Here is a 23725-nt window from a genome sequence, read left to right as displayed (position 1 = left end):
TGTTTCTAGGCAAAGACAAACATCCTCAGTCTGCCAAACAAATGGCTTTCAGCTTTGTTGTGGTCTGGTCCTTTGACTGTAAACCATGTTAGATATGGGGAAAGAATTACATTTAATTAACACTGCTAGCTGACAAACTAGGTACAAAAAAACCCTAACAAACCAGCAATGGAAGCACAGACACATCCTGAGTAATAATCTTGATTTAGTTTTGAACTCTCTTATACTGACACAACTGAAACAACAAGGGAGTGAGGAGAAAAAAGGACCCACCTTTTAAGCCAGCTCTCTTTGAACACAGCAGTACACAGATTATAATTGTTTCTGTGTTAGCTATTGCAAGATTTTCAGTAAGAAATTATTTCAAAAGTACTGAAAAAAAGCATGCTAAGAAATCAGTACACTTGTCAGATGTGGAGCAACAACACATCCAGGAAATAATCCCCCAAAAGATGGGGGATTTCATGAGATGTTGAAACAAGCCAGATTAAGCTTGACCAGTGTATTAGGCTCTTCCTGATAACCACTCACTGAAACATGCCCTACATATAATTAGGAGCCTCAAGCAGGAAGCCTTTACACAATACAAGTTTGCCTCAAAGAAACCACAACTTGAAAATAGAAAAAAAAAAAAAAAAACCAAACTTGTTATAAACAAAAAACCCTGGGCATTTTAAATTCTCATCCCTTTCTTTCAGTTTTTAACATACTGATTGATACACTTTCAGAAAGGATATGGACCATGTTAAAACTGATGTTTAAGAACGCTTACAAGCTTTAACTAAAAAATGACCAAAACAAGTGGCAAAACATCTGTACATAATGAACAAAAACATTTGGCTGAGGAGCCAAGTTCTAAAAAGGGAAAAGTGCTTTAGTGCTATTACATAAACTCAACAAAAAAAAACACCCAAGCGTACAACAGCATTGCTAATTCAAAACAAAAAAAATAAAATTTTGGGGGTGTGGGGGTGTGTCTACGAGGAAGTCAGCTACTGTAGCATCAGCACTTGTTTCCAGCGAGACCAGTATTCACTGGAACTGGGCACACGAACACATTTGTGGAGAACAGTGACTATGACTAACAAGCACCGGCATGGGAAAAAAGCTCTAAGAATTCCCTTTTTGTTAACAGTAGGGAAGTACTGCTTATAGCTTCCTCTTTGCTAAGCATGAGTAGCAGAGTAGCAATCAGGTCCTAAAACAAGTTAGCAGTAGCTGCATGTGGCTACGACAGCCTTCCTCAGCAGCAAAGAAACTCGACTCTTCTGAAAAACCGTGCTGCTGAATATTAGGCTGTCAGGACGGCAGCCGCCCAGAGCTTACTGACAGGGCATACCAAGAATTACTGCTCCAGAAAGCAAAGCAAGTCCTTAACAAGGTTAACTTCTTTCTGGCAGCTGAAGTATCAGTGTGGAAGATGTGATACAAGGAAATCAGAACCGGCAGCCTTTATCACCATTTGCTCCCCCACCTAAGGATGACTAGGGTTTGCAGCTACACTGCAGTTGAGACACTGTATACCACACCCTCTTCTGGGCACAGCCCTTCCCTCCCCATCAGTCTGCCCAGAACTGCATATCAGAAGGACTTCCATCTTAGCTTCCCCTCCATCTACAGGTCGCGTGTGCAGTTGGTGTCAAACACACTGAGGCTATGGAACTACTGACTGTGCTTGGGTAAAAGGGGCAAGAGTTTGCAAAAACAGCTTTGATTAAGCAAACCTGGTGAGTAATGTGTTGTGCGTTCACTCTGCTTATTACGACAGGCAGGCATTTGAAGAAAATTTACCTTCAATTTTTAAATTGAGAACACTGATACACCTTGTGAAATATTTTTCTGTGCTCGTGTAACAAATGAGCTTGGAGAAGAAAGCACATTGGCAACCTCCTGCCACAAATTTGATCTGATTTCTACCCTATTGTTCTTCCAGACTCTGATTTTTAGAAACCCATCAGTATACAAGACCAATTTACACTTCATAATCTAATTTTATAAATGGCAAATAAAACCAAAATTACAACAGAGACATAAGTGGACACAGAGCAGGCTGAAATCCAGGAAAGAGAGTCAACAAGCACACTAGCAGCTTGTGGCCTAACTGAACTCCTGTCAGTTGTAAAAGGTTCGCTTTGTACCTGAATACAAGCTCAAACTAGCATTACGTCCCAATCTCAAGATAACACCATTTGATGGATTAAGACTTCACATTTTTGTCTGAAAACATGGCTGCTCTACCTTTTTCTGGCCATTCTTTCTGTGCCCTGACCCCTCCCCTTCATAATACACAGTTTCTGTTTCTCTTCCAAGTGCTTCAAGCACTTAACATTTTTTTCAGGTATTCCAAACTGCATCGATCTGCCATCCAAATCAACTTCATCTAATCCATCATTATTACCTAATATGTATTTAATTTTTTTCCCTGCTTACCCAGAAATTACTAATAACCTCAGGGATGAAGCTGAAAAAACTTCTGAGAAAACTGGAACTGCAGTATATCTACTTCTATCCAGTCTACAAAGTCAGTATGAAGCTGCTACCTGCTCAAGCAGAGCCTTTCTTCTACATGTTCTTTGCCTCTCAACCAAAGCATTCAATACAAGAACTTGTGTGCTTTTCCAATTTACTTTTGCACAATTAATTTTGATAAAAACATTTTGTCACATGATCGTTTTAGCATTTGCATAAAATCAAAATGTGTATATTCTCCAGTTTATTCTGGAAATACTATTTAATTTTGTTTCCCAATTATTCTCTTGTTCAAACAGAAACACTGTAATAAGATTTTTTTAATCAAAGGACTCAAAAGTAAATAAAAAAAACCTTTGCTGCAGCACTTAAAAGGACATAGTTTGAAAAGTCCGAGGTAAAAATGACATTTAAATGCACTTCCTGCAGGCACTCCAAACTACTTACTGAAATAGATAAGGCGATACAACTGTAACAGCACATTAAACATTTAAGGCTAGAGGGAAGAAACCAGAACAGCCATGCCCCAATTTGTTCCATAAAACTGCATCACCTTTCCTGCTGCAAACTACACGAAAGGCATAGATACTGCTTGGCCTTCAGTCCAGAGGCAGTTATTTCCAAGGCCAGTTTTAAGAGGACAGAACACAAGCACACTTAAAGCGACCAGCAGGAAGGAGACATGGGGGCATGACACCAAACCACAAACGTCCTCTCTATAGGGTTGCTTGGGAGACAAAGAAAGCAGCTAATATCACTGTTTTCTCAGTTTACAGCTCCATACAAGTTCATCTTGAACTACTGCGGGGTTATCAAAAATATCTATTACAAAACTAGTTATTAAATACAGTAGTCAGATGTGTGCAAGGTATGCAATGCCTTGAATTCTCCAGCACAGGCATTCAAGGTTAATGGAGGGAGGTAGTGAAACAAAACAAGTTACAATACAGTGCAAAGATTAAATGTAAAAACCTACCTTTTGTAGACTAGTTGGGTTCAGCTGTGTTTTATCAATTATTTTTATGGCAACCTAAAGGAAGAGTTCATAATCAGTATGTTCCACATGAACAATGTAGCATTATTATAAAACAGTCAAATCCTCTAACAGAAATTGAAAACATGAAAACCACACCCAAAAAAAAAATCACTCATTTTTGTTCTGCAAATTATGTACTTGTATTTAAACTAAAACCACTTGGAATTAACTGCTGAAGAGTAATATACTTTTACTGCAACAAACTAAACAAGAATGGAAAAAACCCTCATATTTTAAGCTTAGGAAGACCAGAAGCTCACTTAAGTCTTTCGCTTGACATTAAGACCCATTACACTTAGTGCAGTGGAGGCTCCAACACCAGGCTGTCCTAATAGAGAGCAGGGTGCCTACAGATATTTACACAGTATAATTACACAACAGTTTACATAGTACTGACTGGGCATTGACATTTTGTGAAGATGCTTCTGAAAGCAGAGATTTCAGAGCAACTTGAAAGTAATTCCACACTGATTTTGCAGGAACTAAATTAACCTTTGGAAACTCACTAAATACCTGCACCAATTTGCTCCCTGATGGATATGAAGAGAAATACCACTTCTGCATTAACAAAAATCCATTGTAATATAATTTCACTCCTTTACTGGTTCTCGTCTTTTCAGTAAATACTACACAGAAATATTAAAGAACAAAATAAAAATTTTCACATAATAATCAAGAGAAATTTAATACCATTGTAACTGGTCAGAACTTGAGGAACTCAGGCAGTGAATAGGCTCAGAGATGAGCTTCAGTGCAATACTATTCGGCTAAAGGATGACTTAGAACAGGAAATGGGAATCTTTCTAGAATTACATGCCAATTGGTATTTTTCCTTTCTAAATTAGAGACTAAACATACCAGAAGAAATGCTACAGAAGCCAAGGACATGGTGCCTCTCAAAGAGGCTAGATGCTGCAACCAAGCTGTTACTAATACCTGTTTCAAAGCAAGGGCTTTCAGCTTCTCTTGAATTTTTGGCTCAAACAGTAGATGCTAGCCCTCACACCACAGCTCACATTTCTCTGCACTGTTTTGTCCTCTGTCATCCATTTACTTGGGACTGGCAATTTTTGCATCAAAGCAAATTTATATCCTTACATTCATGTGCGAAATCGTGATGGAGAGGGCAGGAGGGGAATACGGACTAAATGCTTGGGTGCATCACAGAATTATATGATGGGTATGTGTTTTCTGAAATCAAGATTGAAGATTTTGTGCCCTTCTACATGCAGGATACAATGAGATGTCACCAAGAAAACATGCAAGTATTCTTTTGCTTTGGGGAACGTTTTCTTCTAAGGTATGCTACTGAAATCAAAGATCACTATTTCTTCAGGCAAAATTCCATTGCAAAACCTTGAGAAATCACTTTAAAAATATAAACAAGAGATGAACACAAACCAATAGGTACTTTTATATTAGCAGCTATGTATGAAACCAAGAAAGATTTTTACCTCTACCATTATGCCTCTTGAACTATTGTCATGGAAGTAACAAAGTTATTCACTTCCAGCAATCTCTCATACATCCATGCTGGACGTAGAGCGACTGCTGCCTGTCAATAGCAGATACTCTTATTTGAAAGTCACCTGCTGTCCCAAGACTACCCATGCCACAGAAAATGGCTGTGGCTTGGTAGCACATTTCACTCTGAAGAAGTTGCAGTTTGTGTTCTGAGATGTAACATTATGGTCAGGCTTTGAAGGACAAAAAAACTTGTTTCAAATCCATGAAGTCTAAAGGCATTTGTTTTTGGCAGCTCATCTCTCTCACTGTGCATTGGTGCCAGATGATCAGAGACGTCTCTGACACTAGCAAACAAATTCAGCCCTGGAGATACAGGGAAGTACACACCTCAGTTTTCTGACAGGCAGACTCAGACTTCTTCAGTACGCTAATTATAGCCTTAAAGGCAGAATGAATGCAGAGAATTCCTATCCACATGAATACTGAGAGTGCGTGTTAATACTGAGTTTGAGAGCTCAAACCTCATCAACAGAAGAGGGAGCAATCTGAGGTACCTTGAGAAGGTTTTCAAATCATAGGCAAAGGGAGCCTGCCCTCAAGAATAGTTCTCAAAAGCCTGAGAAATAACATCTTCAATTTTACTAAGCACAGTTAATAAAGCATCAAATTGCCATCCAAAGCAGAAACTTTACTCTTTTTACACAAAATTAACCTGGAACATTTTCAAGTATTGTGTGCTGTGGCCAATGTTGGAGGAATGCAGGTCCACCTATGCTGTCAGACTGCTGCATCAGCCATGATACTCTGTGTGAGATTGTCAGTAGAATTAACTTTGCTTCCTCCATTCACAGTAACATGACTTAAAACATTAACTCCGTTCAAGTCATGTAGGAGGAAAGCGATCAAAAGTTGTGACGCTGAGCAAACTGGCCAAACTGCTACTTTTCAGAACCTTTTCTTTCTCTCTCTTAAATTTCATTTTTTTCCAAGGGAAGCACAGAAAGATGACAACAGATTCCTTGGAGTCAGACTTGGATCCTGAAAGAATCCCATCTCACAATGAAATTTCAGCTTTCTGGCTATTAACTGAGCACATGCCTTCAATGAACAGAAGGGATACAAGTAATTTTGGCTGCAATTCCAACAACCTCAGTAACAGCAAAAGGTAGTTTTATCTTTTAGATTAATTTTGGCAAGCATGCAAAACTTGCCAGAGGAAATAACCTTTGATAGATTACCACAGAAAACACATGGCATAGAGTCAAAGAATTAACAAAAGCAGATTTACAACAAAGATTCTTGGTTTCAAAAGGGCAGAGAGACTACAAATAGTATTCTCCTGGACAAAGAATCTTGAAAGAGTGTGTTTCCAAACACCCGCTGTAGTGCAGTGGAGCTAATCCTCCCCTCCCTAACTCTGCAGTGAGCAGAAGGCCATGCGCTACTTGGCGTGACAATTCAATGCCCTCAAATTAGGCTGATATTCTTATTACCCCACAAAGGGCTGAACATTTCTCCCTTTCTGTCATCTGAGGCTGGAGTTTCATCATACACCTTGCAAACACTCTACAGAGAAGGATGAGAGTCTTGGACCTTACTCTAATCGGGAACATGAAAGCTGCATCTCAAGCAACAGGAAAATTCATATTCCAACTATGCTAGAAGAATGCTTGAACAAACATAACCCTCCTCCCAAGAAACAACACAAAAGTGCTGATCTGCATGATTTAGAAGTTAATCAGCACAGAGCCCTAAAGAAGGAATTGCCATAAAGTGAAACTGAACTGGACACTTAAAAGAACATAAAGAATAGCCTCACAGATAAGAAACAAAAAGTAGGTAGGGTCCAAATACAGCAAGGATTCAGCAGAGATGAAAACTCATTTGAGCTTGACTTGTAAAACTAAGCATTTTACTCTAGACTTCGGCAGATAAGTTGGACAAAAAGAATAGGAACAAAGACAAGACAGCGAGCAGGAATAAGTGTGTAAAGCAGGAAATCACAAATTCAGGAAGATGAGTGCTGTCCAGCCATGGTCAGACTAAGAACATTATCCCAGAATTCTTAAGAGTGGCAGGTTTAAAGAAAAAAGGAAAAAAACCGAAAAAGTATTCCTGTAGCACAGATTTCTAACATCCATCAAAAACAACAATGCAGCACACATTTAGAAATTATCAGACTTTGGTTTTTTTCTAGTAGAGCCATTTACCACAAAATTCTTGAGCTAAGAAACTTGCAGAGAAAAATAGCGAAACAGAGAGAAGAAACACAACATGGTTTCCTACCGTTAACTGTGCCCTATGGAAACACAAGATACAACTATCTGCATTACTGTAAAGCCTCATTTAGAAGAATTCACACAAATTATTGAACTAGATAAGCTGAAATGTGCACAGAAAGTTTTTAATTGGAAAAAAAAGGGGGGGGGGTTGGAAAGGCTAAAGAGATTTCAGGTTGGAAATAAATGAGTAAGAGTTTTTCAAGGATAAGACTGAGGACCAATCTTGTTTAATATCTGTATCAGTGGCCTTGGCACAGGAAGTCAAGCCATAATGATTAGGACTGTTGGAGTTCAAGTGCACCATCAAATACAATGGAAAACTGATATAAACAACCTTGGAGATGAGTTAGCACAGAAAACAAGATTCAACAAAGTACAAGGTGCTGTTGCTGATCACAACCTAAAAACATCAATGGGACAGCCACAAAAAAGGTTAGCATAATCTAAAGACTGATCCGATAAGGGCAAGGGTAAATGAAAGACACAGGGAAACCTGTTATCAAGGATACTGTGAACAATTCTGCTCATATATATCTAAAATATGTAATCATCAATGCTGTACAGCTCACCTAGCAGGAAGAGAATTTTTTATTAATTTCTCTTACAAACAATGATTTAAAAAAAGTTTAAAATATCTTCAAGATATTCCTATAAAATATTTGTTCCCACCGAAGGAATGCCACTCATGCCCATGTCCTGTAAAGTATTTATGCTTGAATGGACTGAGTGACATCTATTCCATGAGAGTTAAAGGAAACTTAGCACTTATATCTTTTTAGATTTCACCATTCACACTGTCACTTTATTGGTTGAAATTTCAGACAAAAATTAACCAGAGGTCAACACACAATTGTGTGCAACTAAATTAAGATACACTTCAACTTTTGCAAAGCAATGTGTGGCACATGATACCTACCTACAACTCCTATACCTGTAGCAATAGCAAAAAATACTAATCAAGTACTTGCACTTCCTGTGTTAAGTATCTAAAAAGAGGAGGGAACTTAAGTGAAAGACAATTAAGCAAAAACTTTGTCTACAAACCAGCACTAACTTAAACACCAGAAGGCAACTGCTGATCACTAGAATTGTTGGCTTGAAAAAAACCCCAAGCCCTCCCAACAAATCTTGCAAACTTACATTCCCTCTGTTTCTTCTAGTCCTCCTGAACTCCATATAGCTCAGAAAAAAAGAAATTCCCTTAAAGTGTTGCAGTCAGCCACATATCTTTCTTTAGAAGTCCTTGCTGGTATCAAACAATATTAACTTAATTGGACAGGTTGGGGGAAAAAAAAAAAAAAAAAAAAAAAGGTCAACAAGGTGTTTCTCCTTCTTTCCGTACCTAGAGTTGCTATTACTAAAGCAGCAACAAGAAACACCTTCTTGCAACAAGCAAACAGAACTACAGCTCACCAAATCAGAACCATCATTAAGCTCAAGTTATTAGTTACATTACAATGGCATCCAGAAACTAATTATGGAGCCAAGTTAGACACTATGAAGAGATAGAAGAGAAAGCCTGTCTACACCACACAACACTGACCAAGACACACAAAACACCTCTGAAGCAAACTTGAACCCCACTAAGTTGGACAGGGACTTGCCAAAAATACAAATTTAAAAGACTGTTTTCAAGAGAAATTGTTTTGTAACCATTGTTTTGTAACTATTGTTTTCATAACTAAAAAAAAGCCATGGCTTTCCTGTTCTATTTTTTTTCTACATCAGCAGCAGTATCACTAGTAAAATGTGCTAAATGTTCACAAACTTATATGCTATTCCAAGAGAACCTTCACACCTACTGCAATTCGCTACTGTTCACACTCATACCACTTTACCTCTCTGCCAGTTAGGATGTGCCTTGCTAGTTTGACTTTTGCAAAATTCCCCTTTCCAATCGTTTTGAGGAGTCTGTAATTTCCAATATGTGGTTGTTCATCTGCACAAGAAGCTATAGAGTTCCTGCAGCGAGCTCCAGAGCGCCCAGTTCGAGAGGAAACTTCCTGCCGCCCATCTCCATGGGATGTGTGCTGCAATAAAAATATACACAGGTAAGACTGATAAATAAAAGACATCAACGATGAGAAGCATACAACATTCAACATTAGCAATTCCTTTGAAGGAACCTTCAAAGGACCCAACTGAAGCTTAAGATTCATGCAGCACTTTGCTCTGGTAAAGACAATAAAGAAGTTCACAGTTCATAACACAACATTCATTTAATCACCTGGTAAAGACCAAGCAGAACATCACCTGAACTGCAGCAATAGTAACTTATATAGACTGCTGAATCAGATACAGAACATGGAGATGTTTGACATTTGTATTACTTGGCCTAACTAGAGCCTTTGGAAAGGAGACACAACAAAGCTTTCCCAAAAGCACACACAGTAAAACGTTCACCCTTACTGGCCAGTTCAATACTACTGATAAAATCGTAGGACTTTTTTCTCTCTTGTACTAGACTCCTATTTCTACAAAATCTCATGACTGAAAATACCCAGGACAGCCTGAAGAACAAAGAAAGAAATATTACCTAAAGTATAAAACCTCAGATAGCAGTTACAGAGAACTGACATACTGTCTGCAATCTGTTAAGTTCCTTCCACTCAGTTTCCCTGAACAGTTATTAATTGTAAAAATGAATGGACGTATCTCACAGCTGTAATACTCTTTATTCATTAGATCACACAGCTAAGATAATAGTAAATATTTTTTTCATTCTCCAACAGCCTGTTTATGAAAGAGCAGGTCTCCTCATGTCCCTTAGTTCCCAACTCATGTTTGAGATCTATACACCAGCTTCACTAATTAAAGCATTCATTAAAAATGCTCAGTAGTCTGTGAATGTGAAGTAAATAGCTGACTACACAGCAGATGACACGCTAAATTTACAGTCATTCCAGAAATCTCAGATCTTGCTCTTCTACTACTCCTCCTCCTCCTCTTTCTGAAACCTAGTGGGGACAACCAAAAACGTGATACAGAGCAACTGTCTGAAAATCACTGTAGCGTAAGGATGTGAGATCATAAAGCTAACAATCATGGTATAGGCACAAATGAACAAATCCACACTTGCATGATACTTGGCAAGTTTCACACTGTTTAATAACCTGATGCAACCTTGTGACCATATACTCTGGCATCGTAAGTTCCTTGGTTTGTTAATTTGAGTGCAACAGCTGTGATCAAATTATTTTAAAAAACACATTCATTTCATTTAAGAAATACTGCTGACAGAAGCCTACAGCAACTCTTGGAAAATCGTTTCAATAGTTACTATTTTAAGAATATACACACACACCCCATGTTTGAGAATCGGTCTGGCTTTAGCTTCTCCTTACCACCTGGCTACTACATTGTCACCAGATTTGTACTCCCCATATAGGCACTTAATTACTATGATCACACTACCCTTTGGCTTTATTAAGTGTTCTACATATATATACTGAGCTCCCTAAACAGGCGGCTGTAAGAATGATTAAAGACAAGGAAACATTTCTTGTAGGTCTTTTCAGAAGCCTCTCCTATTTTTTCAGCATCTTTTTGTGAGGTTCATGCTAGAACTGTACATGCCATACCAACAGTAGGTGCAGTAGGGCTAAACACAGAGACTGCATCTCATGTTCAACGCTCTACTATTTCACATGGAGAGAAGTAACCTTTTTGGCAGATCATCTATATCTGACCACCCAACAGCGACCCTAAGTCTTTTTAAGAATTACTGCTTCCCATTCCCTTACCACACATCACTGACTTTCACTCCTGGTTCCTTACATTCATGATTTCACATCTGGCTGAAATGAAACACAGAGTTTCCTTACATGCAGGTTATTACATGCTCCTGGTGATTGTCCCATCCTGTCCTATGCAACATCCTCGCAATCTTTACCCTAGTTTTTGGGAGCAGTAGCATAAATTTCTTCCAAACCTCTAATAACCAGTACAGGAACATGGAAGCACACCCGCAACAAGATCCACTGCTCAGTAACAATTACTTGTTCTCAATAACATCCTGATGTCTGTAACAACTGTTTATCCATCAATAATTCTCAAGGAGAAGAAGGACAAGAACAGTTGTCCATCTGAAAGTACTACCTAAGATAGCAAAATCCTGTATCAACAATTTTGCTAATTTGCACGCCTTTAATACCAGGCTGGTGCTGGTTGTTCAGGCCATCCTACTTACCCCTCTATGTACTGGCACAGCACTGCCTAACTTCTTCACTTCCCTAAACTTTGACTTCTAACAAACCTTGCAGCACACAATGCAGAGAACTTCTCTGTCAGCTCCTTTGGTACCTTCCAGTGTCAAATTATTCAGACCAGCTAGAAAACAGTAGCAACTGCTGATGCTAAAGTACTCCTACATTGCTACCCCAGTGACCAAGGACCACAATGTTCTGTACAGGACCACGAGGGTATTTCTTGGATATATTAGAGGAAGGCTCACTTTTAGTTCAAGCACAGCATCCCAGGAATACAGCTGTACTACTTACACTGCACTACACTGAGATGATAGCCTACCTTGGAAAAAGAAGTGTATCAGGACTATTTTGACTATACACCTTTCAGACTTGGGCATGCAGCACAAGTGACAGCGAGCCCGTCTCCATGCTGGCTTATTAGCTTGGGCTCTCCAGCTGACAGATTCAGCGTAAATGTTACTTTTGAACCACACAGCTGATTCTGCAAACAGAGTATCTACATCTGTGCTGTCTTGTGCTTGAACTAATAAACTGCATTAGACCTAGCTTATGAGGCAGCTGAGATGTGGACATCAGGTATCATGTATTCACAAACCAGAGAACCTGTGCGCAGCCTATTCAGAACTAATCTTACTCATATCCTACTTTATATAAATAATATTAGGTAAAAGAAACGTTCTTCCACGTAGTAAACTACACATTAATACATCAGCTTCACTGTCCTCTGTGGAGAAATGACTTCCTGTGTGCTATCATTTTTGTGCTTTCTAGCTTTACACTTAAAAGGGAGGAATTGACAGCTGTGAACACACTTGGAGTAGCATTGATAAACTTAACATAATTTCTTTGTGCAGAGGTTTGCATTTCCATCCTAACCTAGATTATCTCTTTTCAGGAATATGACTTTTTTCAGCTCTGCTTTTTGAATATCAAGTTGTATGTTTCTAAGCAGTTTGCATCTCTCCAACTGAGTTGCTTATAGCCACGTTTCACTCAGAACTCTGACCATTTGCAACTGTATATAATTTAGACTTTATTTCACTTCAAATAAGTAAATCTATCAACATGTAAGATTATTATATTGAGCATAACACAACCTTTCTAAAATCTGCAGAAAATAGCTTCCCAGTTTCAACACGCTTTTGTTTGTTTGCTTATGGAAATGAAGGAAGAAGAGGCTTAGTAGCATACAGTACTAAAATGTATAAACTCAAAAATAAATGTGTTTCTCAAAAATGAATAAAAGTGTTTCTCCCACCCAAATACTTTTCAAGAAGCTGTGATAGGTAGATGGGGAAGCTAAACGGTATAGACAAAAGGCAATATAGATAATGAAGAAAAAGTTCAAGTCATGCATTGGCTTGTATAGCATTTGGCTGTACTCAGCTATTTCCCAAGTACTTTCCTTCAGCAAACAGATTAACAACTCAAACCTCAGCCTGGAAAAATAGTAATAGCATCATCTACGCTCTAAACTGCAATGCAGGACATTTGTCTTTTCCCAAGCAGACTCTCAGATGCAGGTTTTACCTCCTTCCAGTTCCTGACCCCTGAAGATTCTCTTAAATTCCAGGCTTCTTTCCCAAGTCTACATTTTTATGGCTTCAATAAGACAGGGAGTTTGTTTTAGTATCACAAGATTTGGAACAAACATGTTTATTTGTATTAAGTTTCCACACATTGTGGTAGGTGAGCTGTATCTCTTGGAGGTATGTTCTGTTTAAAGGTAACATTCACGACACCCACTGTGGCTGAGGGATTCCCAAAATACTTACCTTCACACAAAGAAAGACCATTATACTGCAGATGGGGAAACAAGGCAAAGATACTGGGAACTTTATGCAGCCTCCAGCTAGCCAGAGTCACACCCTCTTTTAAAGAAGTTTCCTGAAACCCGCTCATGACAATAAAGGACCTTCTTTCAGTTTGGGCATGCATCAAGCTCCAATTCAAAATCTTGTAAAATCTTTACAATCTTTACAATACTTTAAAGGTTGTTTGGGGGTATTCTTCAGCACGTAGTAGGAGACTTCCCCAAAACCCTATCCATTCCCAAGCCAACATGACAAGCTTTCTCACAAGAGAAGAGAGAGGAAAAAAAAAACCCAACCAAACCAAACTAACCAAACAAACAAAAAAAACAAACAAAAAAAGCCCCAACCCACAAACAAAACAAACAAGAAAGTGCATTCTCCTCCACACAGCCCCACCCTGGTATTACTAAACCCAAAAGGAAATGGAGTAAAACATCTTCATTTGAGAGAAATTTTACTGTGTGGGAAGGACTGAGCCTAAGACAACTGTATTTGGAACACAACACAAAACCCACCTTTTCACAAAAGCCTTCCCCCAATGATGAGCCGACATCCTTTCATAGCCAGATAATGATCAGCATGAAAAGAAAGAAAAAGAAAAGAAAAGAAAGTAAAAAGCAAATGAAGTATGAAAGTGCTGGTAACTGAAATATTTTTGACATGTTAGCTTTATCCAGTATCTGCATAATTAGAGAGATCTTAACATTTACAGCTATTAGAAGCACACAGGGCAGAGTATAACTAGTTCTTATACTGCTTAAGAAGGTGCCAACAGCTGAGAAAAACCTAGAAGAGACAATCTTCATTCAAAAAAAGCTGAAAAACATTAAGAAATTAGAATGCCAAAAAATCCATGTTTACAGTAAGTGGGAAGGTTTCTTTCTATATCAGAGAGGACAAATGGTATCAAAATTTTTTTTAAAGTATTTATACAATACTGAAATCTATCTTCTCATCAGCCAAACGAATAAAATGTAATCTTACAAAAGTCTCTAGGAATGTTTATTATCTTAGCTGTTACCTCATCTTTGTATGAAATATTACACATGATACTATAGAATTTCTTGGAAAGCTGTTCAAACCTGTAACAATCCTGACAGCTTCAATTCAGCATTTTTAGTTATAAACCCCCCTCGTACTTAAAGCCTGCACCTTACAATGTTAATAATGTAAACATTCCAGGACCTGCATATTTGAAACTACAACCAGCTAATGAAACTGCTCCAGTACCCTAACTTGGGCAACTGGCATAAATAAATGGTAATTTCTGGCTGCACACTCCCTATCAGTACTTACTTATCATGAAGCATATTGCGTGATTTGTTTTGTTTTCAATACTTTAAACGAAACATATGGAAACCAATTTTGCTGCAGCCCTTTCTAACAATGTTATATTTTATTCCTCATTTATGATTAACATCTTTTCAGAACATACAGACTGACAAATACTCCTCAGTGTAAAAGAAAGAAGGTTAGCCCTAAGGATATTAAGAGGTGGTGTCTTATTGCACAGATGTATCAGTGAAACAGCACAGTAGGGCATACTGCGACTGCTGACAAAGGAATTCTACTGGAAAGTCAAAACAGAGATTTCTGGCAACCACCAAGAGGTGTCACAGCAAACACTCAACCACAATTGCCTATATACCAGTTATTGCTTTGGGAATCCCTAAGTTATCATACATTATAAAATATTACATTATTTTTCTATGTTATAAAATAGGAAGACATCAGTTGAAGATATTCTGTACTTTCCTCATTTTAATTCCATTTTACCACTGACCAGGACACAAATCAGAACACAGAGAAAGATGGATTTTGTCAGAGCCAGTACATCCATGCTCCTGTGTTTGTGTATCCAATTCTTTGTTTCCAGTACGTATAATTAAAAGGCAGTTTTTGGACTAGCTTTCTACATAATCATTCTTAAAGGTGAACAGTCATGGTTACCACATCACAAAACTGTTAATGGTATTCTACAATGCATGAAAGTTATCAATCCATGAAGGCAGATTGACTGATGAGTGCTCCAGCCCCACTACTATAGATGCTGTGATCAAGTGAAACAACTGAGTGGGTGAGAACTCAGCAAGGGAGAAAACAGAGCACATATTATAGCTGGTAAAGGAGAGAAAACACTAATTTGGATGCTTCTTTCGTCAAAATATGAAGAATTCCACTGTGCAGTTCCCAGCCTACCATAGTACTCATTCATTTAACTGGTATGACAATTCATGAAAACAAGTGGCTAGTTTAATCAGGTTGTATTTGTCAAACAATCCATTTAAAGGAAGAATATAAAGAGTAAATACAGTCTCTAGCACACACAGGCTATACGTCTTGACACACATTCACGATTCTCCCTAACCTCATCGGGGAAAAAAACAACAACAACAACCCAAGAACAACAACCATAAAAAACCGAAACAGGAACAACAGCCAGAACAGGGCAGCTACAGCACAGAGAGCTGGCCCAGCCGTTGAGTTGCCTGCTGGAGACAAAGTATGGACTGGCATATGAGAGACTTTCACTTGGCAGAAGGAGCATTGCTACCCAAAGCAACACTTGCACACTCAATTCTGGCCACAGTTCAGCAGTAGAAAGTGCCACTGAAAAATGGCATTGCCTTGAAGATCAGTGGGAGAACTCCAACAGCAAAGCACTAACAGCCTTCAGGAAATAAATTATGCTCCCTTTGCAGACATACAGGGTCTGGCCCAGGAGTCCTCTCCATGTACAACCACTACCGCCTCTGCTGATGTATTTGACATCATTTGGTCCACTCTCTGTACAGTATAGGAAAGAGAGTGAATCTCTGTGTTAGCACTGAACAACAAAACAGTGAAGAAATTCTGCTTATATAATCAAAACGATGCCTGGTGCCAGTTAGAAAAGCTTTTTAAAAGCTCTTTTGTTGCTTCACATTATCAAGATCTGACATTTATCATATCTTTCCAGACAAAGTTTCTTTACTGCTGATTAAAATGGGTATTTATTGACATCAGCCTGGGGAATAATAGAATATGCTTGGCTCTTCAGCTATTCTTCATCAACAATATTGCCAACTAAGTTGTTTCCAGAATCATCACTGTCAGTAATTACATACTAAACAAAAAACCACTCCTCCACAGTTGGTTTTCAAAGACCACATTGAGCTTGCAGATAGAAAACTATTTTTTAGGCTTTAACCCTGCAAGAACAAATTTTATCTGAAAGCTAATTTCTTTTTGTATGTATATATACACATGAAGCTCAGCTAGTCGCTGCTTTACTGGCCAAGAAGTCTTCCTTAACCTGAGGGTTTCATCCAGGAGACTGAGAAGGTTATTGCAGGTATAGTTGGTACCTTTCAGGCTTGTGTTTTAACAGCAGTAAGCATAATACATTCTAAACATTTTTAGTGTCAGATGATCTCCGTGCTAAGCAGAGCCAACCTTGACATGCCATAAGCCTAAAAAAAAAAAAAAAAAAAGTGTGACCTCCATTTTTGATCTGGCTGACATCCATGAGGCAGCATTACTTAACTGAGAAAAGGAAGTTGCAGACACATGCTACTTGTATATCATATGAAATGTAGATCTAGAAAGACAAATGCTTCCACTCTTAGAATTCCTTTGACTTGAGTCACCTGAGACATGCAATCATGTCTTTTGACTAGAATTAAAATGGAGAACCAAGCAAACAAGAATATTAATTGAGTGGGTAAAAAAGCTTAGGACGTCTACAAAGGTTAGGGTATTAAAAAACTCCCTATTTCCTTGTTTATTTTCTTTCAATAATTTCTGTAGCTGTGTCCTGTTTTTTAAAACAGTTAATTTAAAGGCCACAATTTAAGTCATATTCAGTGGTGATAATAAAATTCATGAATTAAGTTTGACTTTTTAATAGTTTCTGGAGTAAAGTTCTGCAGCTTAGTTTTTCTGAGTTACTGAAATAATGTAAAAGAGGAAAAAAAAAAAGTCAGTTTCTAGAAACAAAAACACTTTGCACAAATTGTGCTGTTCTGCATTTCTTTGTAGTTGTGGTACAACTCAAGTGATCTTAGCCCTGGGCTGCTGTACTACGACTAGCTTAAAGCAAAACAAATTGTAGTAAGTACTTCTCGTTTTCCCTAGCTGAACCGGACATTCCCATTCTCTCTTCTCTGTCAGTATTTGCAGCCACACAGAATGGAGATAAATCCCCTTTTCTTTAGGGCTGATTTCATTCAGATCAGGGAGCTAACCAGACTCATCATATAGCCCCACAGTAACTAGTGCTGGCATAAACCCCAGGTGGGAAGCAGCATTCAAGGCTGACACCCCTAGCAGCCTCCTGTCAGTTCAAGCCCACAGTGAAACCAAATGATTAAACAACATGGCACAAGCTGTTTAGCAGAGCTAAAGAATTAAGCTTCTTGCTTCAAAATGTGAAAATACTAGCAGTCAGTGACTCACAATGTCACACAACCTAATCTGGTATTTTTTTTAGTATGAACACACACAGTACTGGACCTGCCACAGACAGTCCCTGTAGAAGAAAATCTACCAGAACTCTTGATCACACACAAGCTTTCCACCTCAGCCCTTCTCAAAAATACCCAAACAATCAGGATTTCACACTATCGAAGAAAGCATACTGATTACAGATCTGTTTGTAATAGGAGAAGACTGATAAATAATACATAAAATAATGCAAGCTTGCATATTGTCTGCAAATGCTCTAATGCATTTCATAGCTACCTGGTAAGAAACCAAGATATACTGCACTAACCTTCAGTATCTTAAAAGTAAATTTTTTAACCTAACTGCCCTTACTAAGCCTTTTAAAATAAATACTAAAAAAACCCCAGACAACTAAATTAATATACTTCTGCTACACAAAATCCTTTTATACAGGCTTGTAAAAGTACAGTTGCCATCACTGTGCCATCATTGGCATTTTTCCATAGTAAATGTTTCACATTAGGCACGGTCATGGAAGTGAGAGAGTATTTTAGTCTCGCTTTTCCTCAAATTACTTTGTTTTTTTAATTCAGATTGGCCTGCAGTGCTAACATACGCAGAACAGTTACTTTTCCCCCAAAAAAACCCCACAGCTGTTCAAATTAAACTGTTTAGTCACGATTTTCCTATTTCATGCTCATAAAGAATTCTACTGACCTCCATACCAACTGTATTTCCTTGTTTCTATCCACAGTACACTATATTCTTCCCTGATTTGTAATTTTTTTAATGAATATTTGTCCTTCTTCCCAAAGTCTTGCACCTTCTGGTTCTATTTCTTTGTCATTTTTAGCCTCCATCCTGCCATATGCACATTCATCTGTGCCTTCTCTTATCTCCATTTTCTACCATTTATCTTCCTTTCCCATTAAATTTCCACACTCTTTCCTGCTCTATCTTCTCTCCCTTCCTCCTCACTGCTAGTAAAACAGGTTTATTCATGCTTGTAACATCCACAGGTTCTTCTTCTCTGTCTACCTTGTCTCGCAGTTTTGTATGAAAGAATTCTCTGCTGCTTTGGATGCTTTTTTCTCCCACCTGCAGGACGTAATTCTGCAGAAGACAGAAAAGATTCGATTCTCTCATTCACTTCTGTTCCCTACGTAACTGGCAGCCATTGCTACACAAGACATGGTCAGAGAAGAGCTGCTCCACCTTCACGGTGAGAAGCCAGCTCATTGCGGGCCAACAGCCAGCTTCCAACTGTCCAAGTGTGAAGTTCCTATGATCACAGATCATCTGGGATGCCTTTCCTCTCAAAACCAGGTGACTCGGAGCCAAATTCTTTCATCTCAAAGGCACTAAAGGCTGGATAGCTGTGAGTGGCTTTTGGAGAAAGTCACTGTGACAGTATTTCCACTTCAGCAGTACATGCCTCAGTAAGAAGTGGTATACACTGCCTTGAAAAAAAATAATACATCAAGTGCTGACAATTAGACCTTGTCTATTCAACAGCTGCCAACCGCTGAACGTGGTTAACTGCAAGCACAGACAATAATTTACTCTCATCATTCTGGAGGGTAACTTCATTTTCAAAACTGACAAGTATAGGCATGGATAAGCTATGATCAGCACACTTCAACCAGATTCAACATCAGCTACGCCTTTGTCAGCAGTGGTAATCTTCCAAGGAAAGAGAAGGCATTAAGGGGGTCCACAATCACAGCCCAAAGGCTAGCTGAATACCTCTTAAGCCTGGTCCACTCAAGCTTCAAAGAGTCCTATGAATATTAACTATTTAGCCTTCTCTTATATGAAAGACAATCAAGGTCTCAATTTACCTCTCAACACAATAAAACCAGATTTGGGGTGGAAGAGCACTTAGTTGAAGTATCACAATCTTCACATTTGGTATTAAAAAGAGAGCCCTGGCATTCACAGATGTAGTGGTAATTCAGACAGACTAAATGTAATATTTAAATTTATTTTTAAGCAAGGCTGAACAGAATGCATTTGGGTGAATTTCTACTTAGATGATGGCCAGAGACAGCTTCCTCAGTACTGCAGTGGGGTGTTAGTTCAACAGATTTGGTGCACTTGGATTAAATCACTCCTTGCCAGTATCACAATTTACAGGTATTTCTGTGACCACCAGCTCAGATTACAGCAGTTGAAAAATATGCCTTAACCTAAACCTAAAGCAATTCTTCTGCAAGCAAGACAAATCATGTATGCCAAATTATGAAGATTACTAAAGAGAAGTATTAGACCAGTATTTTGAAATGGAAACAAGGTGCCTTAAATGGAACGCTGAAATCTAACTTCAAGTGCTGGAACACACATTATGAATAATGTATCTCCTCAAGCACATACTAAGTCTCTCCACTGTTAAGTTATCCATAGCAAAATTTGAATTAATTACATTAGAGTCTGAACACTTTCTAAAATGATTTACTGGGTGGCCTTCACATATATACATGGAGCTTGAAAACCTCAGTCAGGCTTGCTTGTAAGACTACAACAATTATCCAAATAAACTTTATATAGTATTTTGTGGAGTATGCTACAACTTCTACCCTCCCTATGGCATAAGAAGGGCTGCATAACATTTTAATAATTTTCTTCCACAAGGCAGGAAGCTCATTGAGATTTTACAACCAAATATGCTTAGCTGGGTTTTTGCTCCATACAGCCCTTAGCCTGCAGGTTGCATCTAGTGCTAAAACAAATAAAGATCACAGAAGTTAGAAGTGCCTATTATGTCAATAAAATCTAAACCCCTAGTAATGGAGTAATTGTTCCATGCAGCATGTTTTCTAATGCTTTGTCTGGTCTTGTTTTAAACAATGGAGCTACCAACACTTTTCTTGGACTATTTATGGTCTGGAACAATCCAACAGTTTTTCCTGATCTTAACTGAAGTTTCCACTTTTTGCACCAGTCCAAAACACAAGCAGTCTTGGAAAAAAAAACAAAAACAAACAACACCTCTGTCAAGTTCAGCATTTGTCTTCTCAAGAGCATCAGATAGCCTTTACAGAAAGCTAAATACAAAGTTCACTATCAACTCATTTTAGACAATAGTGAGTGACAACTCCCTTTTATTTATTATTTGGGGACATGTCAGAGCCTATGCAGAAAAATGGTTAGACAGGATGCACCGGGATAAAGTTTTAACTTAAAAGACATACAGCTCCTATCTGCAGAACAGGAGTCTCCTTCTGAGCTTCATTTGTGGTTATCTGCTCATGTGGTAGGACTATATTTTCTTTTTTCCTTCTTCCTTTAGCATAGGACCTGTGTGATTTTTGATTTAGTATTTGTTTCAATCTTGTAAATAAAATGTCAATTCCTAAAACGTGGCATTGTGAAAGAAAAAAAATAGAGGGAGGGGGGAGAAGAAATGATGAACAGGCTCCCTTATCTGAGAGACAGCTCCAATAAAGAAACCTTTTTAATGTCAATTTGCACAGGTGACTAGCCCAACAGCATCGTTATCATGGAGAACCTTTCAAATTAAGCAGGGAAGAGGTTTATTATGTAGGTCACCTAGCCCACCCCTACCGGAGCTGAATTATTGCCATCTGTTTACCAGAGGTTTATTCGGCTGTTTTTAGCGGTAAGTTTGCATATTAGAAGGCAGCAACCCACCACCACCTCCCCGCAGATCTTCTCTTCCCCGTTACCAACATAACAAACCCAATCCTAGCCACCAAGAAACACCTGAATAAAGCATTTACCGTGGGGACTCTGGATTTGGGGGAGGGATGCCTGCAAATGCCACTGAACAGGCGAACCACCATGGTAGATGTTAAAGAAAACCAATTAGTTTAAAATAAACCGGCAAACTGGGAACAGCACAAGCTCTAAAGGGCTAATAACAACGCTCTGCAAGGCGATGCCCACCCCAGACGGCCAAGGCCCGGTAGCTCCGGGCCGCGCCCCAGGCCGGCGTCCCCGAAGCCCGCGGTGCCGGGGGAAGATGGGGCGCGGGCTGCTCCCCCCCCGACGCCGGCGGTACTCACGTTCTCGGTGTCGCGCTCGTTCACCGTGGGCAATGGAGTCCGAGTGGACATTTTACTTCACTCGAGCGGCAGCGCTGTCCGCGACGGCGGCACGCACACACAAACACACGGGCCCCCGGGCCGGGCTGCGCGTCTGCTCGGAGATGGTGGTCGCAAGGAGCCACCATGAAGGACGAGGTGACTGGCGGGGGGCGGCGTCGCGTCGGTGCCCCCCACCCTTCGGCGGCGCTCCACGCCCGATCTAGATCCCTCTCAGGGAACGGAACAGTCTCGCCCCCTCCGAGTCCTCCGGGCTCATCCTACAGCCAGGCCGGGGTCCGCGGGGGTCAGCAGCGGGGAGCAGGGCGCGTCATCAAGCGGGGAGGGATGAAGCCAGGGGAAGGAAGGCGGCGAGGGAGCGGCTCCGCGAGGGAAACGCAGGGCGGGCGGGGAGAAGGAGGAGGAGGCAGCAGGGCGTCGCACAGCCCGGCTGTTCTCGCCGGCCCCTCTCCGCTGTACCGGAGCACAGCGGCTAGCGCAGGCCCGCCACCCAGGAAGCTCCTGTTTCCTTCCGCCGCCGCGACCCCGCTTCACCGGGCCGCCGCTCGCATCCCAACCAACCACTACCCGCCCGCCCCAGGCTCCGAGAAGGCCAGCACCCCGCGGGCAGCGGCCGAGGCTGGGGAAGCTGGTTGCCCGCCCGACGCTCGCCTGCTTGCCCCCGCCCCTCCACCGCTCCCGGACGAGCCAAGATGGCCGCCCGGCTTCCTCTGCGTCGAGCCCGGCTCCGACATGAACCGGAAGGGCCCGCCCCCCAGCCCGCCGCACCGGGGAGGCTGGCGCCGGCGACTTGTTGCTAGGGTTCGCGACGGGGCGGGAGCGCCGTGAGGCTGGGATGGGCTCTTCCTCCTGTAGTGACACCCTGTACCACCAAACCCCCACTTTCCCCTACGCTGGGGATCGGTCAGTGGGAGCCCTGCGTGTCCCCGAGTTTCGGCCTGGAGCCGCACAGGCAGCGCTCGGCCGCTCTTCGCCCTCACTGCCCGCCGCCAGGCCCCCGGGGCGGCCTGGAAATGGGGAGCTGTCGCTTAAATAGGTCTTCGGAGACCTGTGGGCCCCCCGCTGCGCCAGGCCGGGAGTGAGAGTTGGAACGGTGTGAGCCGGAGCGGGGAGTTCAGGTGCTAAGGAGCACCGTGGGGAAGAGAGGGTGCAGTCGTAGAGGGTGGCTGGAGAAACGGCAACACCTCTTCCATGGGAAGCCAGTCCACAGACGGAGAACGGAGGCGGTCACGGACCCTGCTGCTCGCTTACAGCCGGCAGCAGCAGCACTAGTGTGTGTCACCTAGAAACGTGTTGGCTGTACAAGTGGCGCTCGGGGTTGGGGCCTCCGGTCTTGTGCCACAGCATGTCCTCCCCTTCCTTGGACTTCGCCAGCCCAGAAGATGGTGTGAGGTAGAGAAGGGAGCTCAGACGTGCGGAGGGTCTGAGGCTGGTCATCTCAGGGCTCAACCGGTGCAGCCAGGCATCCTTAGAGTGTGACAGCATGGCATTTTCGTAAGGACTTGATACTTGGTTCGTGTGGTGGAGGAGGGTGGGAGCCTCGGCTATCAAATCATGCTTTGTATACCCAGTAGTTACTCTGCACAAGCATTTTTAAGTGTACAAGGAAGGTCTTGGTATAGTCATGAGAAGATCTGATTATGAATTAAAATTGAGAAAGAGGAGTAACTCACATAAATTCAGTGTGTAGGTGATGTAGAAACAAGTCTGGGTTTTTACGGAGAAAATACGAACCTCTAGAAAAGGAAAAAAGCTAGATCTGGTGGAATTTGTGGAAACTCAACGTCTCTGGGGATCTATCAACCTAATGGTAACGTTTTGTCTTTATAAAGCATAGTTTATCTGACAAACTGTGTCTCTTTTAAGTATTTACCTGCTCTGCTTTGAAATCTTTCCTACAATGTAGGTAATATTTCCCTTGCTTTTAGAGATATGAACAGGGAAAGACAGCCTTTGAACA

General features: G+C 40.7%; 1 protein-coding gene across 5 annotated transcripts in view; it reads right to left on the bottom strand.

Moving 5' to 3' along the window:
• Positions 1 to 21777, bottom strand: part of MARK3 (microtubule affinity regulating kinase 3) — a 60752-nt gene extending 38975 nt beyond the window's left edge. For 4 of the 5 annotated variants that reach the window (XM_054400598.1, XM_054400599.1, XM_054400600.1 and 1 more), the window contains exons 1-3: positions 21727 to 21777; positions 9093 to 9284; positions 3446 to 3499 (exon numbers count right to left, since the gene is read on the bottom strand). In XM_054400598.1, the coding sequence (XP_054256573.1) occupies positions 3446 to 3499; positions 9093 to 9284; positions 21727 to 21777 (297 nt within the window). The remainder of the gene's footprint in view (positions 1 to 3445; positions 3500 to 9092; positions 9285 to 21726) is intronic. The other variant, XM_054400602.1, reaches the window with a different exon arrangement.
• Between the last annotated feature and the right edge of the window lie 1948 nt (positions 21778 to 23725).

The sequence above is a fragment of the Indicator indicator genome, chromosome 4, assembly GCF_027791375.1.
Source record: "Indicator indicator isolate 239-I01 chromosome 4, UM_Iind_1.1, whole genome shotgun sequence".
NCBI classification, from domain to species: domain Eukaryota; kingdom Metazoa; phylum Chordata; class Aves; order Piciformes; family Indicatoridae; genus Indicator; species Indicator indicator.
This window is presented reverse-complemented; position numbering and strand designations above follow the sequence as displayed.